Below are 18,135 nucleotides of genomic sequence, written 5' to 3'. Positions count from 1 at the left end.
GTCTTCCATGCCCACAATTGCAAAGGGCTCACAGTTCGCGTGTGCCTTATTCCACCGCCGCCCGCCACATGGCACAAGCGTGGTCTCGGAAGAGTTACCGCGAGATGATGGAGCTGCAGGCCGGCTGGGGCGGAGGGGCCTCAGGACACGCCCACAGCCTTCGCAGGAACTGGCTGACGCCCACCGCCTTCGCAATGATTGGCCGCTGGAGGTAGGCGGGATTTCCGGGCACGGCTTCCGGCGTCCTTCCCTCTCAGGGTAGCTGCCGCTGTCCTTCCCGCAGTTGGCCCTGTGGTGTTCCGAAGCCGGTTCCGTACGGCCTGAGGGCCAGGCGAACCTCAGGCTCTTTGTCCTACTAAAAAGCGCAGGTATTTTCTGTTTCTCTGGACAACTGGGTCTCTCGGCAAGAATAGAAAGCAAAGGTTTGGGATTTTGTCTACAAAAGGGGATGGGTTTTCTATGTGTGGTTGTTGAATTACGGGAGGAGTCAGTGGGGGAAAGAACTCCTCAGTGCTATTAAGAGACTCACTTTCGTTAAACTCATTGATTTTTGCTGAGGATTCTACCTTTAAGTGCCTAATATGTCCGACTAGTTGTGGGAGATGGTGCTAAGCCGTCATTTGTTTTCATGTGCACTTTTTATTAAAGCGGGTTTTCTCTGTGAATGTGGTCATAATTCAGAATACAGGCAATACACTTAACCACTGCGATTAAAAAGTCACACTTTTAGTTAGCACATGTCGCGTGTCTGATTTGCTTGGAAGAAATTATCAAATTTTGACATAAATTGTGTTACTTTAGTGTATGTAGAAATATGGGGCCACAAATAATCTGAGTTTCAGTTTGCCTCTGTAAAGCCTGTGATTGTCTCCTTCGTTGTATGACAGTATTTGAAAGATGTTTCATGTATCTTTGGCACCGTAAATAATTTAAACCGAATAAGTAGGTGTAATCGAGATAAATGGAGTTAGATAGCCGAAAACTGGAACAAAATAGATGCGCTTAAGTTATTCTGTTAACCTGGCACACTGCCTTACTCCTGTAATCCTAGCATTTTGGGAAGTGGAGGTCGGAGGATGGCTTGAAGTCAGGAGTTTGAGACCAGCCTGGGTAACGTAATGGACTCTTTCATTGCTATTTTCGCATCAGGGACTGGTTTAGTAGAAGTCAGTTTTTCCTCAGACAAGGGTTGCGCAGGGGAAGAAGGCGGCGAGGTGGACACGTTTGGGAGTGGGGGCTGGCGGCAGGTCTCCGAGGGGCACGTGGTGGGGCAGGTCTTCCGGTAGGAGCAATGTGACAGAGGCCAGGTGGGGCAGTGAGGCTGTCACGGGGACAGGGAGGGCCAGCGAGGGAGTAGGGAGGATGGTTTCCGGATAAAAGTGTACCACCTCAGGTCATCCTCAGGCGTTACATTCTCCACAGACAGGTATTACATGTCATCCTCCGGCATCACATTCAGGCCACAGATAGGTACGGGTTGAAGGCTAGGGTTTGGGGATCTTTGACCTATTGTATATTTCAAATCACTAAAAGATGGTAAACTATTTAAAATATTCTCCTCCTAGAACATTTTAAGTAGCTCGATTTAATCTCTTATCCAAATATCATGCTGAGTGTGGTGAGTCACCCTTGAAATCCCATCACTTTGGTAGTCCCAAGCCGGCAGAACACTTGAGCCGAAGATTTGGAGACTAGCTTGGGCACTATGGGGAAACCCTTGTCTATTTTTAAAAATACAAAAAATTGCCCAGCTGTGGTAGAAAGCGCCTGTAGTACTAGCTACTTGGGAAGCTGAGATGTAGGAAGATCAGTTGAGGCTGGGTGGAAGAGCCTGCAGTGAGCAGTTCGCTTTGGCAACAGGAGACATACATCTCAAGAAAGAAAATATGCAAAACATCACACTGTACCTCATAAATAGATTCTTTTCAAATAAAATTATTTAAATGGGGACATTCTTCATATTGCAACTGAGGAAAATTACAATAGCTTTTCTTATCTAATTTTTAGAAGTGAGATTTTGTCAGGTGCATACTAAAATGCAGCATTTGTCCATGAAGTTAGTGCCCCTCTGCTCTGAGTGTTACAAATTTTACATATATAAAGTAAGAAATACTAAAAAGATGTCAGCCTCGGGAAGGGAATTTTACTTGGGTTTTCAGCACAGTACGTAATAAAATTTTCTCTTTTTAGCTTATTTATATCTAAATATAGATAATTTTTTACCATTTACAGCACAATGGTAGAAGCAGATCATCCTGGCAAGCTTTTCATTGGTGGCCTCAATAGAGAAACCAATGAGAAGATGCTTAAAGCAGTATTTGGGAAACATGGTCCCATATCAGAAGGTAACTCTTAAAACCGTGTCTCTGTGTGTGTGTGTGTGTGTGTGTGTGTGTGTGTGTGTATTTTCACATGTATATTTCAATATGTATGTTTAAAATATGTATGTTATATATATATGTTTTGAAAAAATATATTTTTTCGAAGTTCATTGTATACCTACGTTAAAATGCCTTATGCATTTTAAACTCTTATTTTGTAGTATCCGTTTGATATTTGGAAAATTCTCATAGTAGTAGGTTAAGGTTCTGTGGAAAGGATAACCTACTACTTAGAAAGGAAAATGAGGGAAAGTAAATATGCTGTTGAGTTCCGAAACAAACTGGAATAAACTAGACTGACTGTGGGGGTGACTGAGTACTGAGAACCATAATAGTGATGTGAAATGCAATTATTTTTTAGTTTGATGTAACCTTTAGATGGTGAGTACCTTGATGAGTCCATTATATGAATGTAAAATGTTTTCATATATTTTAGTTCTTTTGATAAAGGATCGAACCAGCAAATCCAGAGGCTTTGCATTTATTACTTTTGAGAACCCTGCAGATGCTAAGAATGCTGCCAAAGATATGAATGGAAAGGTAAGAGTCCCTTATTACTAATATTCTAACTCTGTTCTTCAATTAACAATATTTCTAGGTCTTTTTAATATTACTAAACTTTTGAAGATAGTAGAATGACATATGAAGCCATCCTCTTTTTTGTGCCATATACGTGCAAGTGTAGTTGGAAGGGTATTGGAATTAACATTCTATAAATTAATATTTGGTAACCTTTTTCTATGTTTGTATTTCGATATGAGTGCAAATAGATTTTAAAAGGTTTTGAAGAGCTTTAAAACTTAAAAGGAACCCTTATGTAAATGAAAGTAATAAGTCAATATTTATTCAATGCTATTGATAACAGACGCACAAGAAGGAAAGACTCTTTCCTTCTTGAAGAATGTATTTTATGAAAATATATTCTTGCAAAAGTGTATTTAAATAAGACCCTTACATTTATGGAAAGGTTAAGTAGTTGAAAATAGAAAATAATATGAGAACATTGAAGTCAGATAACAGAAGAAGTAACTGGCATTCTTGGCTCCGTGCTTGCTTTTTCTCCTAAGGACATTTCTTTCCTGTCACCAGAGTAATTTATGTAACATGAATAGCTAATTACTCATTTCCCCAGTGTGTTTGAGGACTTGTTTTGATTGAACCAATGGTCTCTTGTCCTGTTGAGTCTTAAATCTAGAGATTGTGTGTTTACTTAAGCTTTAAACTTCTATGTAATTATATTAATTATTGAATTCCTTTACATTGTAGTCAAGAGCATTCCATTCTGTGCTCTTCAGTGTTTTTTGCTTTATAGCATTATCCCAATCATGCCGGGCATGGTGGCTCATGCATGTAATCCCAACACTTTGGGTGGCCAAGGCGGGCAGATCACAAGGTCAGGAGAAAAAAACCATAATGGCCAACATGGTGAAACCCTGTCGCTACTAAAATACAAAAAAAAAAAAAAAAAATTAGCTGCATCTGGTTGTGTGTGCCTGTAGTTCTGGCTAGTCAGTAAGCTGAGGCAGGGGAATCGGTTAAACCCAAGGAGGCAGAGGTTGCAGTGAGCCGAGACCACACCGATGCACTCCAGCCTGGCAACAGAGCAAGAATCCGTCTCAAAAAAACAAAAAATAAATAAAATAAATAAATAACGTTATCCCAATCTGTTTTTAGGTCCTGTTAGTCTTCATGCTATTCCCAAAGTGCTTTTTTAGACTTCTTGAGAATTATCCTTCCCTGTGTATGGCTCATAAATAAAATTTATGCTTCAAAAACCACTTAGATTTCATATTTTCTTCCTCATTGCATATTGTAGGTATTTTCTACTCGCTGTACTATGTATTAATCTATTGATCGTGAAATTGTATATAGTGCATATTTAAGTCTTGCTAGTTGCTTTTCTTTCTGTTACATCTAGGACACTTCCTGTCACATAGCAGAAAGTACATTTTTATTCACCCTTATAAATTAGTATTTCAAGCTGTGGTAGAAACCGAGAGTTGCTTTTGGTTCATGGCTTTGTGGTAGGTATGGAGATAATTTTGACTTCTGTATAGGAATCTATGATAATTTCTTTTTTCCCTCTAGTTTTCAAGCAAAAGGGCAGATAATTTGTGTAAAGTTTTTGTTCGTTTGTTTGTTTTTTAAGATGGAGACTCGCTGCGTGCCCTAGGCTGGATTGCAGGGGGGCCATCTTGGCTTACTGCAACCTTCGCCTCCCGGGTTCAAGCGATTCTCCTGCCTCAGCCTCCCAGTACCAGGGGCTACAGAGGCGTGCCACCACGCCCAGCTAATTTTGTACTTTGAGTAGGGATGGGGTTTCACCCTGTTAGCCAGGATGAGCTGTATCTCTTCACCTCATGATCCACCTGCCTCGGCCTCCCAAAGTATTGGGATTACAGGTGTGAGCCACCGCGCCCAGCCAACGTTATTTCTAAATTACTTCATCTCACATATTTTATTGTGTTAAAATAACTATGAATGTTGTATGCACATTAATGTTAAGATGGCCAATAAAGGAGGTTCTTCGAGTTTTCAGGGGGAATTAACAGTTAAGGAATTTTGGCTGACTTCAGAACACTGGGAAGGAAGCAGCCGTGGGCAAATCTGGGGAAAATATTTTGAGCCCAGAAATAACAAAAGAAGTTTCAAGGTAGGAACAACGGGCAATGTGGCTGCAAGGGGTCTTGTTCAGGGATTTAAGTCCTTCCTCCAAATAACAAAAGCCATGTAATTTTAAAATCGCATTATTAGCTGAACTGTTTTCAAAAATTGCTGTGGCCTGTAGAAAAGATTACAGTGAAAAATGTTATTATGAAATTAATTAGGATAGTTAAGCATTTCTGAGAAATTACCTGAAGTACTATATTAAGATTCGTTTTTTAGGGGCACGTCTAAGGCAAGGTAAGAAATGAGTAAGGCAAGAAAACTTAATGAGATCAAACAAGGATCACATTTACAGAAACATTTTTAGAGTCAATATAGAATTGTAAATCATATGGGGACATTTTATGTAAGTGTTAGCAAATCCAACAAGAAACAACTCATAATGAGTAATGTGACTAATCACTCTGAAAAAGTAAGCTCATTTTTTTTTTTTAAATGACACAAGTTTCGTTGGGACACTGCAACTTTCAAATCAGTGATGTGACTACAAAGATGAAGTGGATTATATATTGTAAAAAACAGATGTGCCACATTCTTCCATAGAATGTGTGATGGGTCAATCTTTTTTTTAATGTTTGAGTTTTTTTTTTAATAATGGAGAAGTTTTCAAGGAATTTGAAAAATAGAATTTGTGTTTGATCCCTTAATGGAAGGCATGTGCTCAGTAACTATCTCAAATTTGGCATTGCGAAAGATGTGTTCATTTTAGGAGAAAAAAAAGTTTCCTTTTGAGAGAAAATACCTCGAATTGAACTACAGTTGATGTAAAAATGTTTGTAAAATGTGCATACGTTAAATGTGCCAGTGTTATTGATAGTACCCTTAATACTTCTAGTCTTTGGATGGAAAAGCAATAAAAGTAGAACAAGCCAAGAAACCATCTTTTCAAAGTGATGGTAGGCGGAGACCACCAGCTTCTTCGAGAAACAGAAGCCCTTCAGGAAGTCTGAGATCTGCAAGAGGAAGCAGTGGAGGAACAAGAGGGTGGCTTCCCTCACATGAAGGACACCTGGGTAATGTTTTAAAATATAAAGATGGAACCATAGGACTGAAAGAAAATAAGTTTGACGATATCGAAATTTCTCAATTTTTTAATTTCCTGTATGAAGAGAAAATTAGCTTATTGATAATAAGCAAACTTATTTCTAAGTACTAAAGGCATATTAGAAGAATGATTGAACTAATATCTAACATTTGTTTTAAAATTATAGTAAGTTTGCATTGAAGTAACACACATTTGAAACTGGGTTGGGTTTGTGAATGCTGATTGCCTGTACTCAACCGGTTTTCTGCAGAACCCATTTATATTCATTATACTTTAGAGTTTTCTACTTTAGGGCCCAGAACTTCGTGTCAGTTGTATTATCAAAGTACGATGTAATATTTAAAATTTTCCAACAGGAAAAAGTAACTGAATACTGAAGATTGATTTTGCAGTATTTGTTTTCTTGTGTCTACATGTGGAAACATCTATGCAAATGTATTGCTTTGTAATTTTGATACAGAGAGTTTGTACATTGGCCTGCCATAAAGCATTTTCAATTGAAGAAATGTAGAACTTTAATTTCTGAAAAGAGTGTGTGACTCTGGAAAGTTCTAAAAACCACGGCTTCACAGATATGTATGAATCTTTCTTTGCTGGAGGCTGAGTCACTGAAAATGATATTTATGAGTGATTTACTTCATAGAAATGAGGGGTCCATCTTTACATCCAAAAGAAAAACAAACCATATATTTAAAAAAAAAGGAAAAAGAAAAAACTATTGGATGGGCTGGGCGAGGTGGCTCACGCCTGTCACCTCAGCACCTGGGGAGTACAGGGCAGGTGGACCACGAGGTCAGGATTTCCAGACCAGCCTGGCCAACATGGTGAAACCCTGTCTCTCCTAAAGATACAAAAAAATTTGCCTGGGCGTGGTGGCGTGCACCTGTAATCCCAGCTACTCAGGAGGCTGAGGCAGGAGAATCACGGGAACCTGGGAGGCAAAAGCTGCAGTGAGCCAAGGTTATGCCATGGCACTCCAGCCTGCGTGATAGGGCAAGAGGGCATCTGAATAAATAAATAAATAAACCTGTTGGTTAAGTTGTATTATCTATTAACCAACCTTCAAAACTCTAACAATTAACTTGGAGTTTTAATAACCAGACGTGTAATTAATTGGAGATTGTTTTCAAGTTGAAATTGCAGTGTTTGCTCCAGTTTAAGATGCATAGCTTCATGGCTATTTTGTCTCCACTGATCTTGAGGGTGAGGTTCAATTATACTCTGCCACGGACGAGAATGTATATATAAATTCTAACCTGTAACACCACCTGGCAATTGGCATATATCTACATTTTTGTAGATGTATAAAAATATGTTTATATTACCGAATATGCAATTCTTAAAGACTGTTAAAATTCAGCATAGTCTCATCTGAAAATTAGTGTCTCATAAGGGAATTTTAAGAATTCTATATTGTGTTAACAAATTTTAGAGACAATGTATTTTCCTGATATGTGACTTCTTGGTATTGGAAATATTTGAGTTTCTTTGAATGGAAATTAGTTTATCTTTATGATGTGCTTTGAAAATTTTTCCTCATTACAGAAGGATATAAACAGTCATTTATCATTTTTCTTTTAATATTTTTATGCCTATTATATTTAGATATTTTAGTGATAGGTTTCTGCCCTGTTCACGCCCCATTTTCCCACATCTCTCCCTCATACCGATATATTATGATACTTGAGTTTCTTTCTAGATTTTCTAAATGAACTTTTATTGCTTGAAGTGTACTAATACCATGTAGGAATGCTAATTTTATTAGTTTAGACAAAATGTGAATTTGTTATAAAATGTAGAAAATATTTGTAAACAACTAAAACTTAGCCATTTAAGAAACAGTGATGTTAGTTAACTAAAAAGATTTTGTTTGAAATACAGATGAGGGTGGATACACTCCTGATCTCAAGATGAGTTATTCTAGGGGACTCACTCCAGTTAAAAGAGGTCCATCTTCAAGAAGTGGAGGTCCTCCTCCGAAAAAATCTGCTCCTTCTGCTGTGGCAAGAAGCAGTAGTTGGATGGGAAGCCAAGGTAAATGCTACCTGACAGAAAGACCGTAGTTTTTGTATGACTGAAAATGAGCCGTTTTACCTGAATGCTTAGCTTTAAGTTCATTGAACAAAAGGGAAGTGACACATACGTGAGCATAATTGCTGATTGATAGCTTTTATTATAGTTTCTATCTCACTAGGTACATTTCAGATTTATGGTGAACAAATACTGGAGTTTTTCATTGTAGATCAAAGGAGTGATTAGAGTGAGGCCAACATTCCTTTTAATCCTATGTTTGCTAGAGAATTCCCCTTAATTTCTCTAAAAGTTCCTAGCACTAGTATTTGATGGTAGACTTCTTCATCTAATGAATTCTTCCATTTCCTAGGTCCCCTAGTATTGGTCCCTTGGTGTCCCAATATAAAAATTGCTTGTTCAGTTTCTGTGTTCGGTTGGAGTCTTGCTCTTACCTGGTCAGAGTGCATTGATGAGATGATGGCTTACTACAGCCTGAAATTCCTGGGCTGAAGCAATTATTCTGTTTCAGCCTCCTGAGTTGCTGCAATTACAGGCATGCACCACTACACCTGGCTAATTTTTTTCCCCTATATTTTTGTAGAGAGAGGATGTCACTACATTGTCAAAACTGACCTTAAAGCCTGGGGCTCAACAGTCCAGCTGCCTCAGTCTTCCACACTGGCTCACAGTATGAGCCGCTGACCCTGGTCATCCAGGTTCTGAGACCACAATGACACTTGTGTGCAAGGCATTCTTACTGCTTGTATGAAGATTCAAAAGAACTACAAGAACATTTAGCAGAAAATGAGTCACTGGTCTTAAATATTATTTAAAAATAAATTTAAGGCTTGAAAGATAGACACGAAGGAGTCCAACATTCTTAAATTAAGGAGATATCACGGAAGTGCAGAGTTGTGAATTATAAGAGGATGTAGATCAATAATTAAGATTGTACCTGGATGTTTAAACATTAACACACTATCCCTAGTGTAAGATTTGAAATTATTTGAGGAGAGAATTTAGAACTAAGCAACATGAGGTGAGCAGTAATATTGAACAGAAGGAATATTTTTGATGAGAATTGTGAGATTGCAGACTGGACTGAAGAAAGCTAGACAATAAATAAAAGTTCTTAGTAAAGAAGTTTAAGCAGAACAAATTAAAATTCTTATTTAGTCCTCCATCCTGATATGGAGGAAATTGAAAATGCTGTTTTCAATTTTACATTTCATATGCAGAGTATTGGTGAATTTAGATATTAATTGACTTCAGGATATACAAGCCAACACATTTCCATTGGGAAATTAGCAAGTGAACATATCACAGCTGAAAGACTGACCTCTAAGGAATAGGACGTGAAGAGTATATTAAAGGAGAGCCTTTTCTGGTTTTGAAATAGCAACAATGTTGTAATGGCCACTTTAACACTATTGCTTATTGCAGTAAAAGTAAATCTTGGCCATCCTTAGAAAATCTTCACTAGTACATTTTAATTTGTCAACATTTAAGATAGAGACAACCACTTAGAGATAAAGGAGAACTTTTATGTCAACATTTAGCATGCAAGCATTCAAAGGTAGCAGTATTTGGGTGTGTGATATGGAATGAACAACATAGGAAAATTTACGTTCTTTGGCTGAGAAAGGACAATATATGTAAATTTTAAAATCAGTGAAGGGTTTGATGGTTTTACATGTCTTCCCTGTGTCATTAGTAGTCATCAGTAATTTATATGAAAAGGAAAATAATAACTAAGTATTATTTACCATTACAAATGAACTTTTACCTAATAATGAATGTCTGTTTTCAGCTTCATTAGAAGAACTGGACTTGCAGGAAACATGGGATTAGCCAAACCTATAAGAAGTATTCACAGTTTCATGACTTTCTAGTAATTTAGGGAATAAAGAATGGAGTCATAGAAGAAATAATTTTAAAAAGTTCCTCGAGAGAAGAGAAAACAGTGTTTCAGATTTGGTGTTCTTTACATAAGTTTCCATCATTTTAAAATTAAAGTTCCCAAATAACATGGAAGAGAGAATTATGGAGATCCTCCATGCAGAGAGCCAATCTCTTCCTGGAGAAATAATCACATATCACCAAGAGATGATGGTTATGCAACTAAGGATAGGTAAAGAAAAAATGAAAAAAAAAAGTTAATTTTTTGTTGTGGTGATAAAATTCACATTACAAAATTAAATATTATAAGGTAAACATTTAAGTGATGTTAAATACATTCTGTGTTGTGCAGCAACTGCCTCCATCGAGTTCCAAAACATTTTCATCACTCCAAACTAAAACTCCACTACCACTTAAGCAGTCCCTTTTATTTTCTCCATTCCCTCAGCTGCTAGCAAACACCATTCTGTGTTCTGCTTCTGAACTTACCTGCTGTGGGCATTTAATGTTGATGAGCTCAACCACTCTATGACTTTTGTATCTTTCTCCTTTCCTTTTGCATGATATCCTGAGGATTCATTTACATCATAACACTGTAGTGCTTCACTCCTTCCACAAGCTGTTAACCCATTATTTTATTTGAGTTGTTTCCACCACAGTATTTCTATGCACCAATATTTGCTTGAGTACACTTATTCAATTCTGGTTGTACATATAAGTGAAATTGCTTAGTCCTATGATAATTGTGTTTGTTTTCTTAAGGAACCACCACATTTCTCCAAAGTAGCTGCATCATTTTCCATTCCAACCAGCATTGTATCAACTCCAATTTATCTGCATCCTCTCAAACACTTGTTAGTTCCTAGTTTTTAAAATTTATTGCCATTCCAGTGTGTGTGTGAAGTATGGCATCTCATTTTGGATTTGAAATGCATTTTCTGAATCACTGATTATGAGTATCTCTTCCATGTGTTTTTTGGGCCTTTGCCTATTTTGTTGGGAGAAATGTCTATTTATATGTTTGGCCTTTTAATTTTGTTTAAGTTGTAAGTTGTTTTGGATACTAGAAGGTGAAAATTTAAAAGTTGTTGCTTAAACATATGCACACAGAAATCATCCAAGTCCCAAAGAAACTAGGAATTACGCTCCACCATCCAGAGGCTATGCACACAGTGAATATGGTCATTCTAGTCAGAATGAACATTCCTCTAGAGGATATAGATACTATAACATTTTCTGGATTTGTCAAATAGATTTATTAAATTGTTCATTCCAAGTAACATTGTATCAGGGTCCCAATTTATCTACATTCTCTCAAACACTTGCTATTTCCTGCTATTTTAAATATATTGCCATTCTAGTGTGTGTGTGTGAAGTACAGTATCTCATTTTGGATTTGAAATTTATGTCCTGAATCACAGATTATAATATTGGTTCCATGTGCTTTTTGGGCATTTGCCAATTTTATTTGCAGAAACATCTATTTAGATGTTTGGCCCTCTGATTTTGTGTAAGTTATAAGTTAGTTATGTTTTGGATACTAGAAGTTGAAAGTTTAAAAATTGTTGCTTAAACGTATGCACACAGAAGTCATCCAAGTTCCCAAGAAACCACGGATTATTCTCCACCACATAAAGACTATACATACCATGATTATGGTCATTACAGTCTGGAGATACATTCCTTTAGAGGATATAGTTACTATAAGTTTTCCTGGATTTATCAAACAGGTTTCTTAAATTATTCATTCTGACATTTAGAAAACTTTTTTTTTTTTTCCAATTTAGTGATCGTGATGGCTACTGTTAGGCCCATGGTAGGGATCATTCTGAACATCCACATGGAAGTTGTTACAGAGACAGATGCATTTCAGAGATACGGTAAAGGTCCAGGGTGGATTTGTAAATTATAGAATTATATTTAATAAACCAGATCATTGTTTTAATAAAATTCTAAGGAAAATTATAAAGGAAAAATAAAACATGTTTAAATATTGAGTATTCTTAACAGTATAAAACATAGGGAATGATATGAAGGTAAGAACTCCAGTTCACATTCAGAAAATGTGACTCAATGTTTACTGTAGAATTAAATTTGTTAAGCTTCAAAATACTACTCTTACACTTCTTTAAATAAAACCTTCTGACTTTTGCAGGCATAATTAATATCCTGTCAACAAAGGCAGAGGCCAGTAGATATTTCCAAATAGTACTTTAACTAATTCATGCTTTAGTGATAGGAGTAAAAATGTTTAAATGTAGTTCAAAATATTATCTTCTGAGCCCTGCAGGACTTCTCATGTTGCACCACCTGCACGAGGGTCTCAGATGTCTTATGGTGAAAGCAGTCGCCATGATTATAAAAATACAGGAGATAGATATGGCAGAAGTCTGGAGAGTTACTCAAGGAACTGCAGTGATTTTTATTCCTGTGGTCATGAGCACGCTTACAGAAAAGACCAAAAGAATTCACCTTCTCTTGATAGGGTGCACCCTGCTCCTCATGAAGCATATGATAGCTCCTGTTACAGGACATCTACAGGAGATGGTGGGGAAAGTCGATTGGAGAAAAGAGACTGAAGCAGATATTAAAGCAAGTATTCAAAATAATAGTTATTGCATACCAAACCTTGTTTGCAAATAGAAAATTGACATGTTATTTCTGGATTGTTACCCGCATATTACTAAAAGAAACATGTTGGTTTTGTGGAGAGAGATTCTTAGTAACTTTCTCCATGAATTTTTTGAGGTATTCAAAGGAAAAGGATTTTTTTCAAAGTAATTTCATACTTGTTAATGCTACTTGAAGACTAAATGTTTAGACGTAACATCTACATTAAAATTTTCAGAATAAAATTTTACGTGTAATGCAAAATGTCGATGTGATTGCTTAGCTGAACATGCTTAGAAGCAAATTCAATAGAAGAGTACATTTTGTTGTTTGTAGAACATTTTCCTTTGTTTCTTTGAACATAAACAGATACAAAATTAGGCATATGTTACATCTCCGTTGCAAACTCCACAGGTGTTCTAATTAAGCTGTTTCTCTTTAAAAACTTACAAGCTTAAAATATTTGACTAGTCTTCAGAAAGACTACAAAACTTCTGCCTCACCATACAAACTTTATCTTTTAGAGGAATAGTATAGGTGAAAGGAAATAATTAGATGTGATTGATAATAAAGTTTAAGACATCTGGAACATTCTACTTAAAGCATTCTGTGACTGAAGAGGAATAATGGTAATGAAAACTTTTTTTTTTTTAACCTAAATCAAAACTGAACTAGCTAGGTTTCTCAAGTGCATAGCATAATGAAATTAAGTGTTCCTAGTTTAAATAGTGTAAAATAAGTGTTTTGTCTTGGGAGGTGCGCATGTAAATTTTTTTCCTGAAAGTTTTGACAATGGTTGCTGTAAGTGATAGTTTAGTAGTAAGTTCTTACAAGTAGGAACAATCTAGAATGTTTGGGATTTTATCAAATTTTTTGAGATGAAGTGTAGCTCTGTCACCCAATCTGGAGTGCAGTGGCCACATCTTGGCTTACTGCAACCTCCAACTTCTAGGTCCAAGCTATTCTGCCCAGCACCCTGAGTAACTGGTAATATATATGTGTGCACCACAGTTGGCCAATATTTTGTATTTTTAGTACAGACAGTGTCTCACCATGTTTGTCAGGCTGTTTTTTAAATTCTGATCCATGCTCCTTGGACTCCCAAAGTGCTAAGATTACAGGCATAAGCCACCGCCCTCAGCCTATCAGATGTAATAGATGATATGAATGGAAATGCTTTAAACTTCATACTTTTGGGAAAGTGAAGTACGCGAAACATAAAACAATAGCATAAAGTTTCAGATAGGAGATTGCTTAAGGGTTTAAGAAATCATCAAATGATAAAAATAAAAAGATTTGGACCTAAATGTCTAAACAAAGTAATTTTCCTGATTATCCAACCTAAGGTAATGAAATACATGAAGTTCTAGAAGTTTTACAGTCCATAATTCTTACAATTAACAGATTAATCTGCAGGGAGAATGTATTTTCTTGAGAAAATTTTGACAAGATCATCAATTTTTGTAGGGTAAGTGTGCAAATAATTTTAAAGGGAGAAGTTACCAACCTTGATTTTCAAGTGAGTTATTCATGTTGTGAAGCTGTGTTTTCATTCACCTATAACGTAGGATTCTAAGGATGAAGTGAAAGATAGAACTCCCTAGTCTTTTGTATCTTACTCTCCAGGTGTGATGGCTCAGTTCTTTAACTCCAGCACTTTGCGAGGATGAGGCTTACAAATCACTTTACTTCAGGAGTTCAAGACCAGGCTGACCAATACCATGAAACCCCATCTCTACCCAAAATACAAAAATTATCTGGGTGTGGTGGCACATGCCTGTAGTATGTCACAGTTAACTGGGAGGCTCAGGCAGGAGAATCATTTGAACCTGGGAGCTTGAGGCTGCAGTGAGCCAATATTGCACCACGCACTCTAGCCTGGGTGACAGAGCAATACTACAACTCAAAAATAATTATATGAATCAACAAATATATAAATAATAAATAGGGTATCTTTCAGTTCAAGCACTTATCATTTCTTTTTTCTTTTTTAGAGACAGGTTCTCACTCAGTTGTCTAGCCTGGACTGCAGTGGCACCATCGTAGCTCACTGCAGCATTTAACTCCCGGGCTCAAATGTGAGAGCCTTCCATTTCAGCCCCCCAAGGAGATGGAATTACTGACACACACCACTGTGCCAGCTTCTGTGTTTGTGTGTTGTGGTAGGGACAATGCTTCGGATATATTGTTCAGGCTGGTCTCAGACTCACAGACTTAGGTGATCCTCCTTCCTTGGCCTCCCAAAGTGTTGTGATTATAGCCATGAGCCACTGAGTCTGGCACTTCATTTCTTGGTATGAGCAACATTCCACCTTCATTCTTTTAATTTTTTGAGATAAACAATAAGTCATTATCAAGTGTACTCATCATGTGCTACTGAACACTAGATCTTATTCCTTCTAAGCAACTATAATTTAACCCACCTCATCCCCTCTTTGATCCCTTCCTTACCAGTACACATTGCTTGTATCAAAATATCGCATGTATGCCACAAGTAACTACAACTGTTATGTACAAATTTTAAAAAATAAGTAAAAAAATTAATAAAAAAGATATCTCCAACAAGGTGAAAAAATAGGAAGCATTAATTTGTTCTTTCATCCACAAATGCAACAAATAAAAAGCCACACCCACATCAATTCTCTGCCAGATAAACTGAGAAACTAATTGAGATACTCCTGTACATAGGATTATGAAAATACTCACTTAAAAAGAGGTAAGAAAAATTGAATCATGATCTTGTTCTATAGTTTATGTCTGACACAGTACTCTAGAATCAATAGGGAACTGTTATTTCACGGCTTCTCTCTGAGGACTCAAGTACTAAATTACATATGTAATGACCCAACTGTTACAGCTGCTTCTCAATGAAATGATTCCTAACTTGCCTATCTCTGGATTCTAACACAGATTGGCATTCATAACTCTTCTAAGACCTCAAGATAAAAGAAGGATTTAAATAGACATTGAAGCACTTCTGAAACTGTTTCCTCCTTGTTTACTGGATCTCAAGCAGCCAAGAAAGCTCAGCTCCCACTTTGTACCTTGAAGATCTTAGACTGTACATCTAATGCCCTTGACTTTTTTTTTTTTTCTTTTATCTTTTGAGATGGAGTCTTGCTCTGTTACCCAGGCTGGAGTACAATGGCATGATCTCAGCTAACTGCAACTTCTGCCTCCCAGGCTCAAGTGATTCCCTTGTCTCATCCTCCAGAGTAGCTGTGCTTACAGGTGCCCACCACCATGCCAGGTTAACTTTTGTATTTTTTAGTAGAGACAAGGTTTCACCATGTTGGTCAGGCTGGTCTTGAACTCCTGACCTCAGGTGATCTACTTGCCTCAGCCTCCCAAAGTGCTGGGATTGCATGTGTGAGACACCAAACTTGGCCATGTCTTGAGTTTTGTAGCTTCTGCCCAGGTATCTTGCTTCTAATTCTCCTGACTTTTGGATCTGTCAAGATCCTCTCAGAGCAGTCACATAGGCATTTATCATCTGTCTTCATCATCACTCACTCTAGCAATATACTGAGCTTCTAAATTTCCCTTCGAAGAAGTCAGACTACCCAATTATCGCCCTGATTTCTCAGTTTGCAGACTAAGAGTTTGAATACTACCTTGCCAATCTCTGGAAGCTAATAAAGCCTAGCTTTTTGTAATCCCAGGATTCTAAAGAGGAAAAAGGACTGTTTTACGATAACTCCACATGATTTTAAACTTTCCTATTGATACAGTTTGAACATTTGTCCCTCCAAGCCTCAAGATGAAATGTGGTCCTCTAGTCTGTAAATAGCACCTAGTGGGAGGTGTTTGTTTGTGTCATGGGGCTGGTTCCCTCATAAATGGCTTGGTGCCCTCGCCAGGGTTAATAAGTGAGTTTTATACTGTATTAGTTTCCACAATGCAGCTTACATCCAAATAGGTTGTTGAAAAGAGCCTGATACCTTCTCCCCTTTTCTCTCTTGCTCTCTCCACGTGCCCGTTTTCCTTTTAGCTTCTGTCCTGAGTGGAAGCCTCGTGAGGCTCTCACCAGGTGCAGATGCTGGCACCACACATCTTTTACAGCTTGCAGAACCAGGGGCCAATTAAAGCTCTTTTCTTTATAAATTTTCCAGTCTCATATTCTTTTATAGGAACATAAACAGAATAAGACATGTATATCTGGCTGATAACTCACCTATATCAGTAATCAGTGGATATCAGCATTCACTATTTCCTGTATTCCATGGAGGACAATGAGATGGTTTTCAATGGTCCCGTGAGCTGTTCCTTAAATCCAACCCTTGGCTTGCTCTAGCTTTCAGCTTCTCCATGGAAGCACCTCAACCTTTTAAATGTCTCCCTTAGGACCAGTTTTTTTTTTTTTTTTTTTTTTTTGAGATTGTGTCTCACTGCGTCACCCAGGTTGGAGTGCAGTGTCATGATCTCAGCTTATTTCACCTCCTCCTGCAGGATTCAAGAGATACTCCTGCCTTGACCTTCCATGTAGCTGGGACTACAGGCATGGGCCATCAGGTCTGGCTAATTTTTTTGTTTTGTATGTTTAGTAGAGAGGTGATTTCACCATGTTAGTCAGGATGATCTCGACCTCCTGACCTCATGATATGCCCACCTCAGCCTCCCCTCCCAAAGTGCTGGCATTAGAGGCATGAGCCATTTTGCTCAGCCTGAACCATGCTTTTAACTTTCCTGTTTCTAGGGTCTGATATGGCAGAATAGGCATTCTGTGATTCTGCTAATTTACACCCTCTCCACAAAAAAACTCAACTCAATTATCGTTAGATAAGGACACCTTAGTGAATGATTCGATAACTTGGGAATGAATCTATGCCACTTTTTCTACCGTAGAACTGAGAATAAACACAGAGATAGAATAAAGAACAGTTTTTATTTGATGCTTTTTATCCTCCCCAAGCCAGCACATTGTTGCATACAAAAAATTTCCCGGGACTCACAGTTTCTTCAGAGAGGAGGGAGTTGCAGGTGTACATTCAGCCTTTTCTTTTCTGTTCTGCAATTCTTCACATTATGTTCTCTCTAGTCTTACCCTTTGGGAAACATTGGGAGTATCAGACAACTGGGGTCAGTTATAAACAAACTACATGGATGGGGCTCACAATGACCATAACAATAATCTTACTAGTGGCTTTGTATTCCAGCCAGCAGAGATGTACCATCAGATAAACTAGGCAATAGCATCATTCTGAAGCAGCCAACCATGATTGATGGGTCTGCCAGGCTCAAATCACTGGGCAATTGCCAAATCCCACTCTAGTTTTCTCTGCAAAACTTCCAAAGCTGTGACAAAGAGGCAGCTTGGTGACTATCCACAGAAGGGGCATGTGACCCCACCCAATCCCAGCTGCCATACTTTTGACTATCCTAGTCCTGTGTGCTCCACCCATCCCCAGGCTGAAAAGCACAGGCAATTTAGTGGTTAGGGATGAAGTTTCTGGCCTTATCTGGACCCAGTGGACAGGTAGCTGATATAATAATCCTTGGTACGCCTGGAAGGAGGATCAC

The 18,135-nt window shown here is 37.7% G+C and overlaps 1 protein-coding gene across 4 annotated transcripts in view; it reads left to right on the top strand.

Annotated features, from left to right (window-relative positions):
* Positions 1-217: 217 nt before the first annotated feature.
* LOC736159 (RNA-binding motif protein, Y chromosome, family 1 member A1-like) overlaps positions 218-18,135 on the top strand; it is a 30,343-nt gene continuing 12,425 nt past the window's right edge. The window contains exons 1-8 of one of the 4 annotated variants that reach the window (XM_054677251.2): positions 246-368; positions 1,052-1,110; positions 2,233-2,345; positions 2,818-2,921; positions 5,884-6,061; positions 7,975-8,127; positions 11,793-11,885; positions 12,491-15,137. In XM_054677251.2, coding sequence (XP_054533226.2) covers positions 2,237-2,345; positions 2,818-2,921; positions 5,884-6,061; positions 7,975-8,127; positions 11,793-11,885; positions 12,491-12,648 — 795 coding nt within the window. In that variant the 5' untranslated portion in view covers positions 246-368; positions 1,052-1,110; positions 2,233-2,236 and the 3' untranslated portion in view covers positions 12,649-15,137. Of the gene's footprint in view, positions 369-1,051; positions 1,111-2,232; positions 2,346-2,817; positions 2,922-5,883; positions 6,062-7,974; positions 8,128-11,792; positions 11,886-12,490; positions 15,138-18,135 lie in introns of those variants that run through there. The other 3 variants (XM_063805059.1, XM_054677249.2, XM_016944697.3) reach the window with 3 other exon arrangements.

Source organism: Pan troglodytes, chromosome Y (genome assembly GCF_028858775.2).
Source record: "Pan troglodytes isolate AG18354 chromosome Y, NHGRI_mPanTro3-v2.0_pri, whole genome shotgun sequence".
Classification (NCBI taxonomy): domain Eukaryota; kingdom Metazoa; phylum Chordata; class Mammalia; order Primates; family Hominidae; genus Pan; species Pan troglodytes.
The sequence above is the reverse complement of the archived record's forward strand: the minus strand, read 5'-3'. Positions and strand labels throughout refer to the sequence as shown.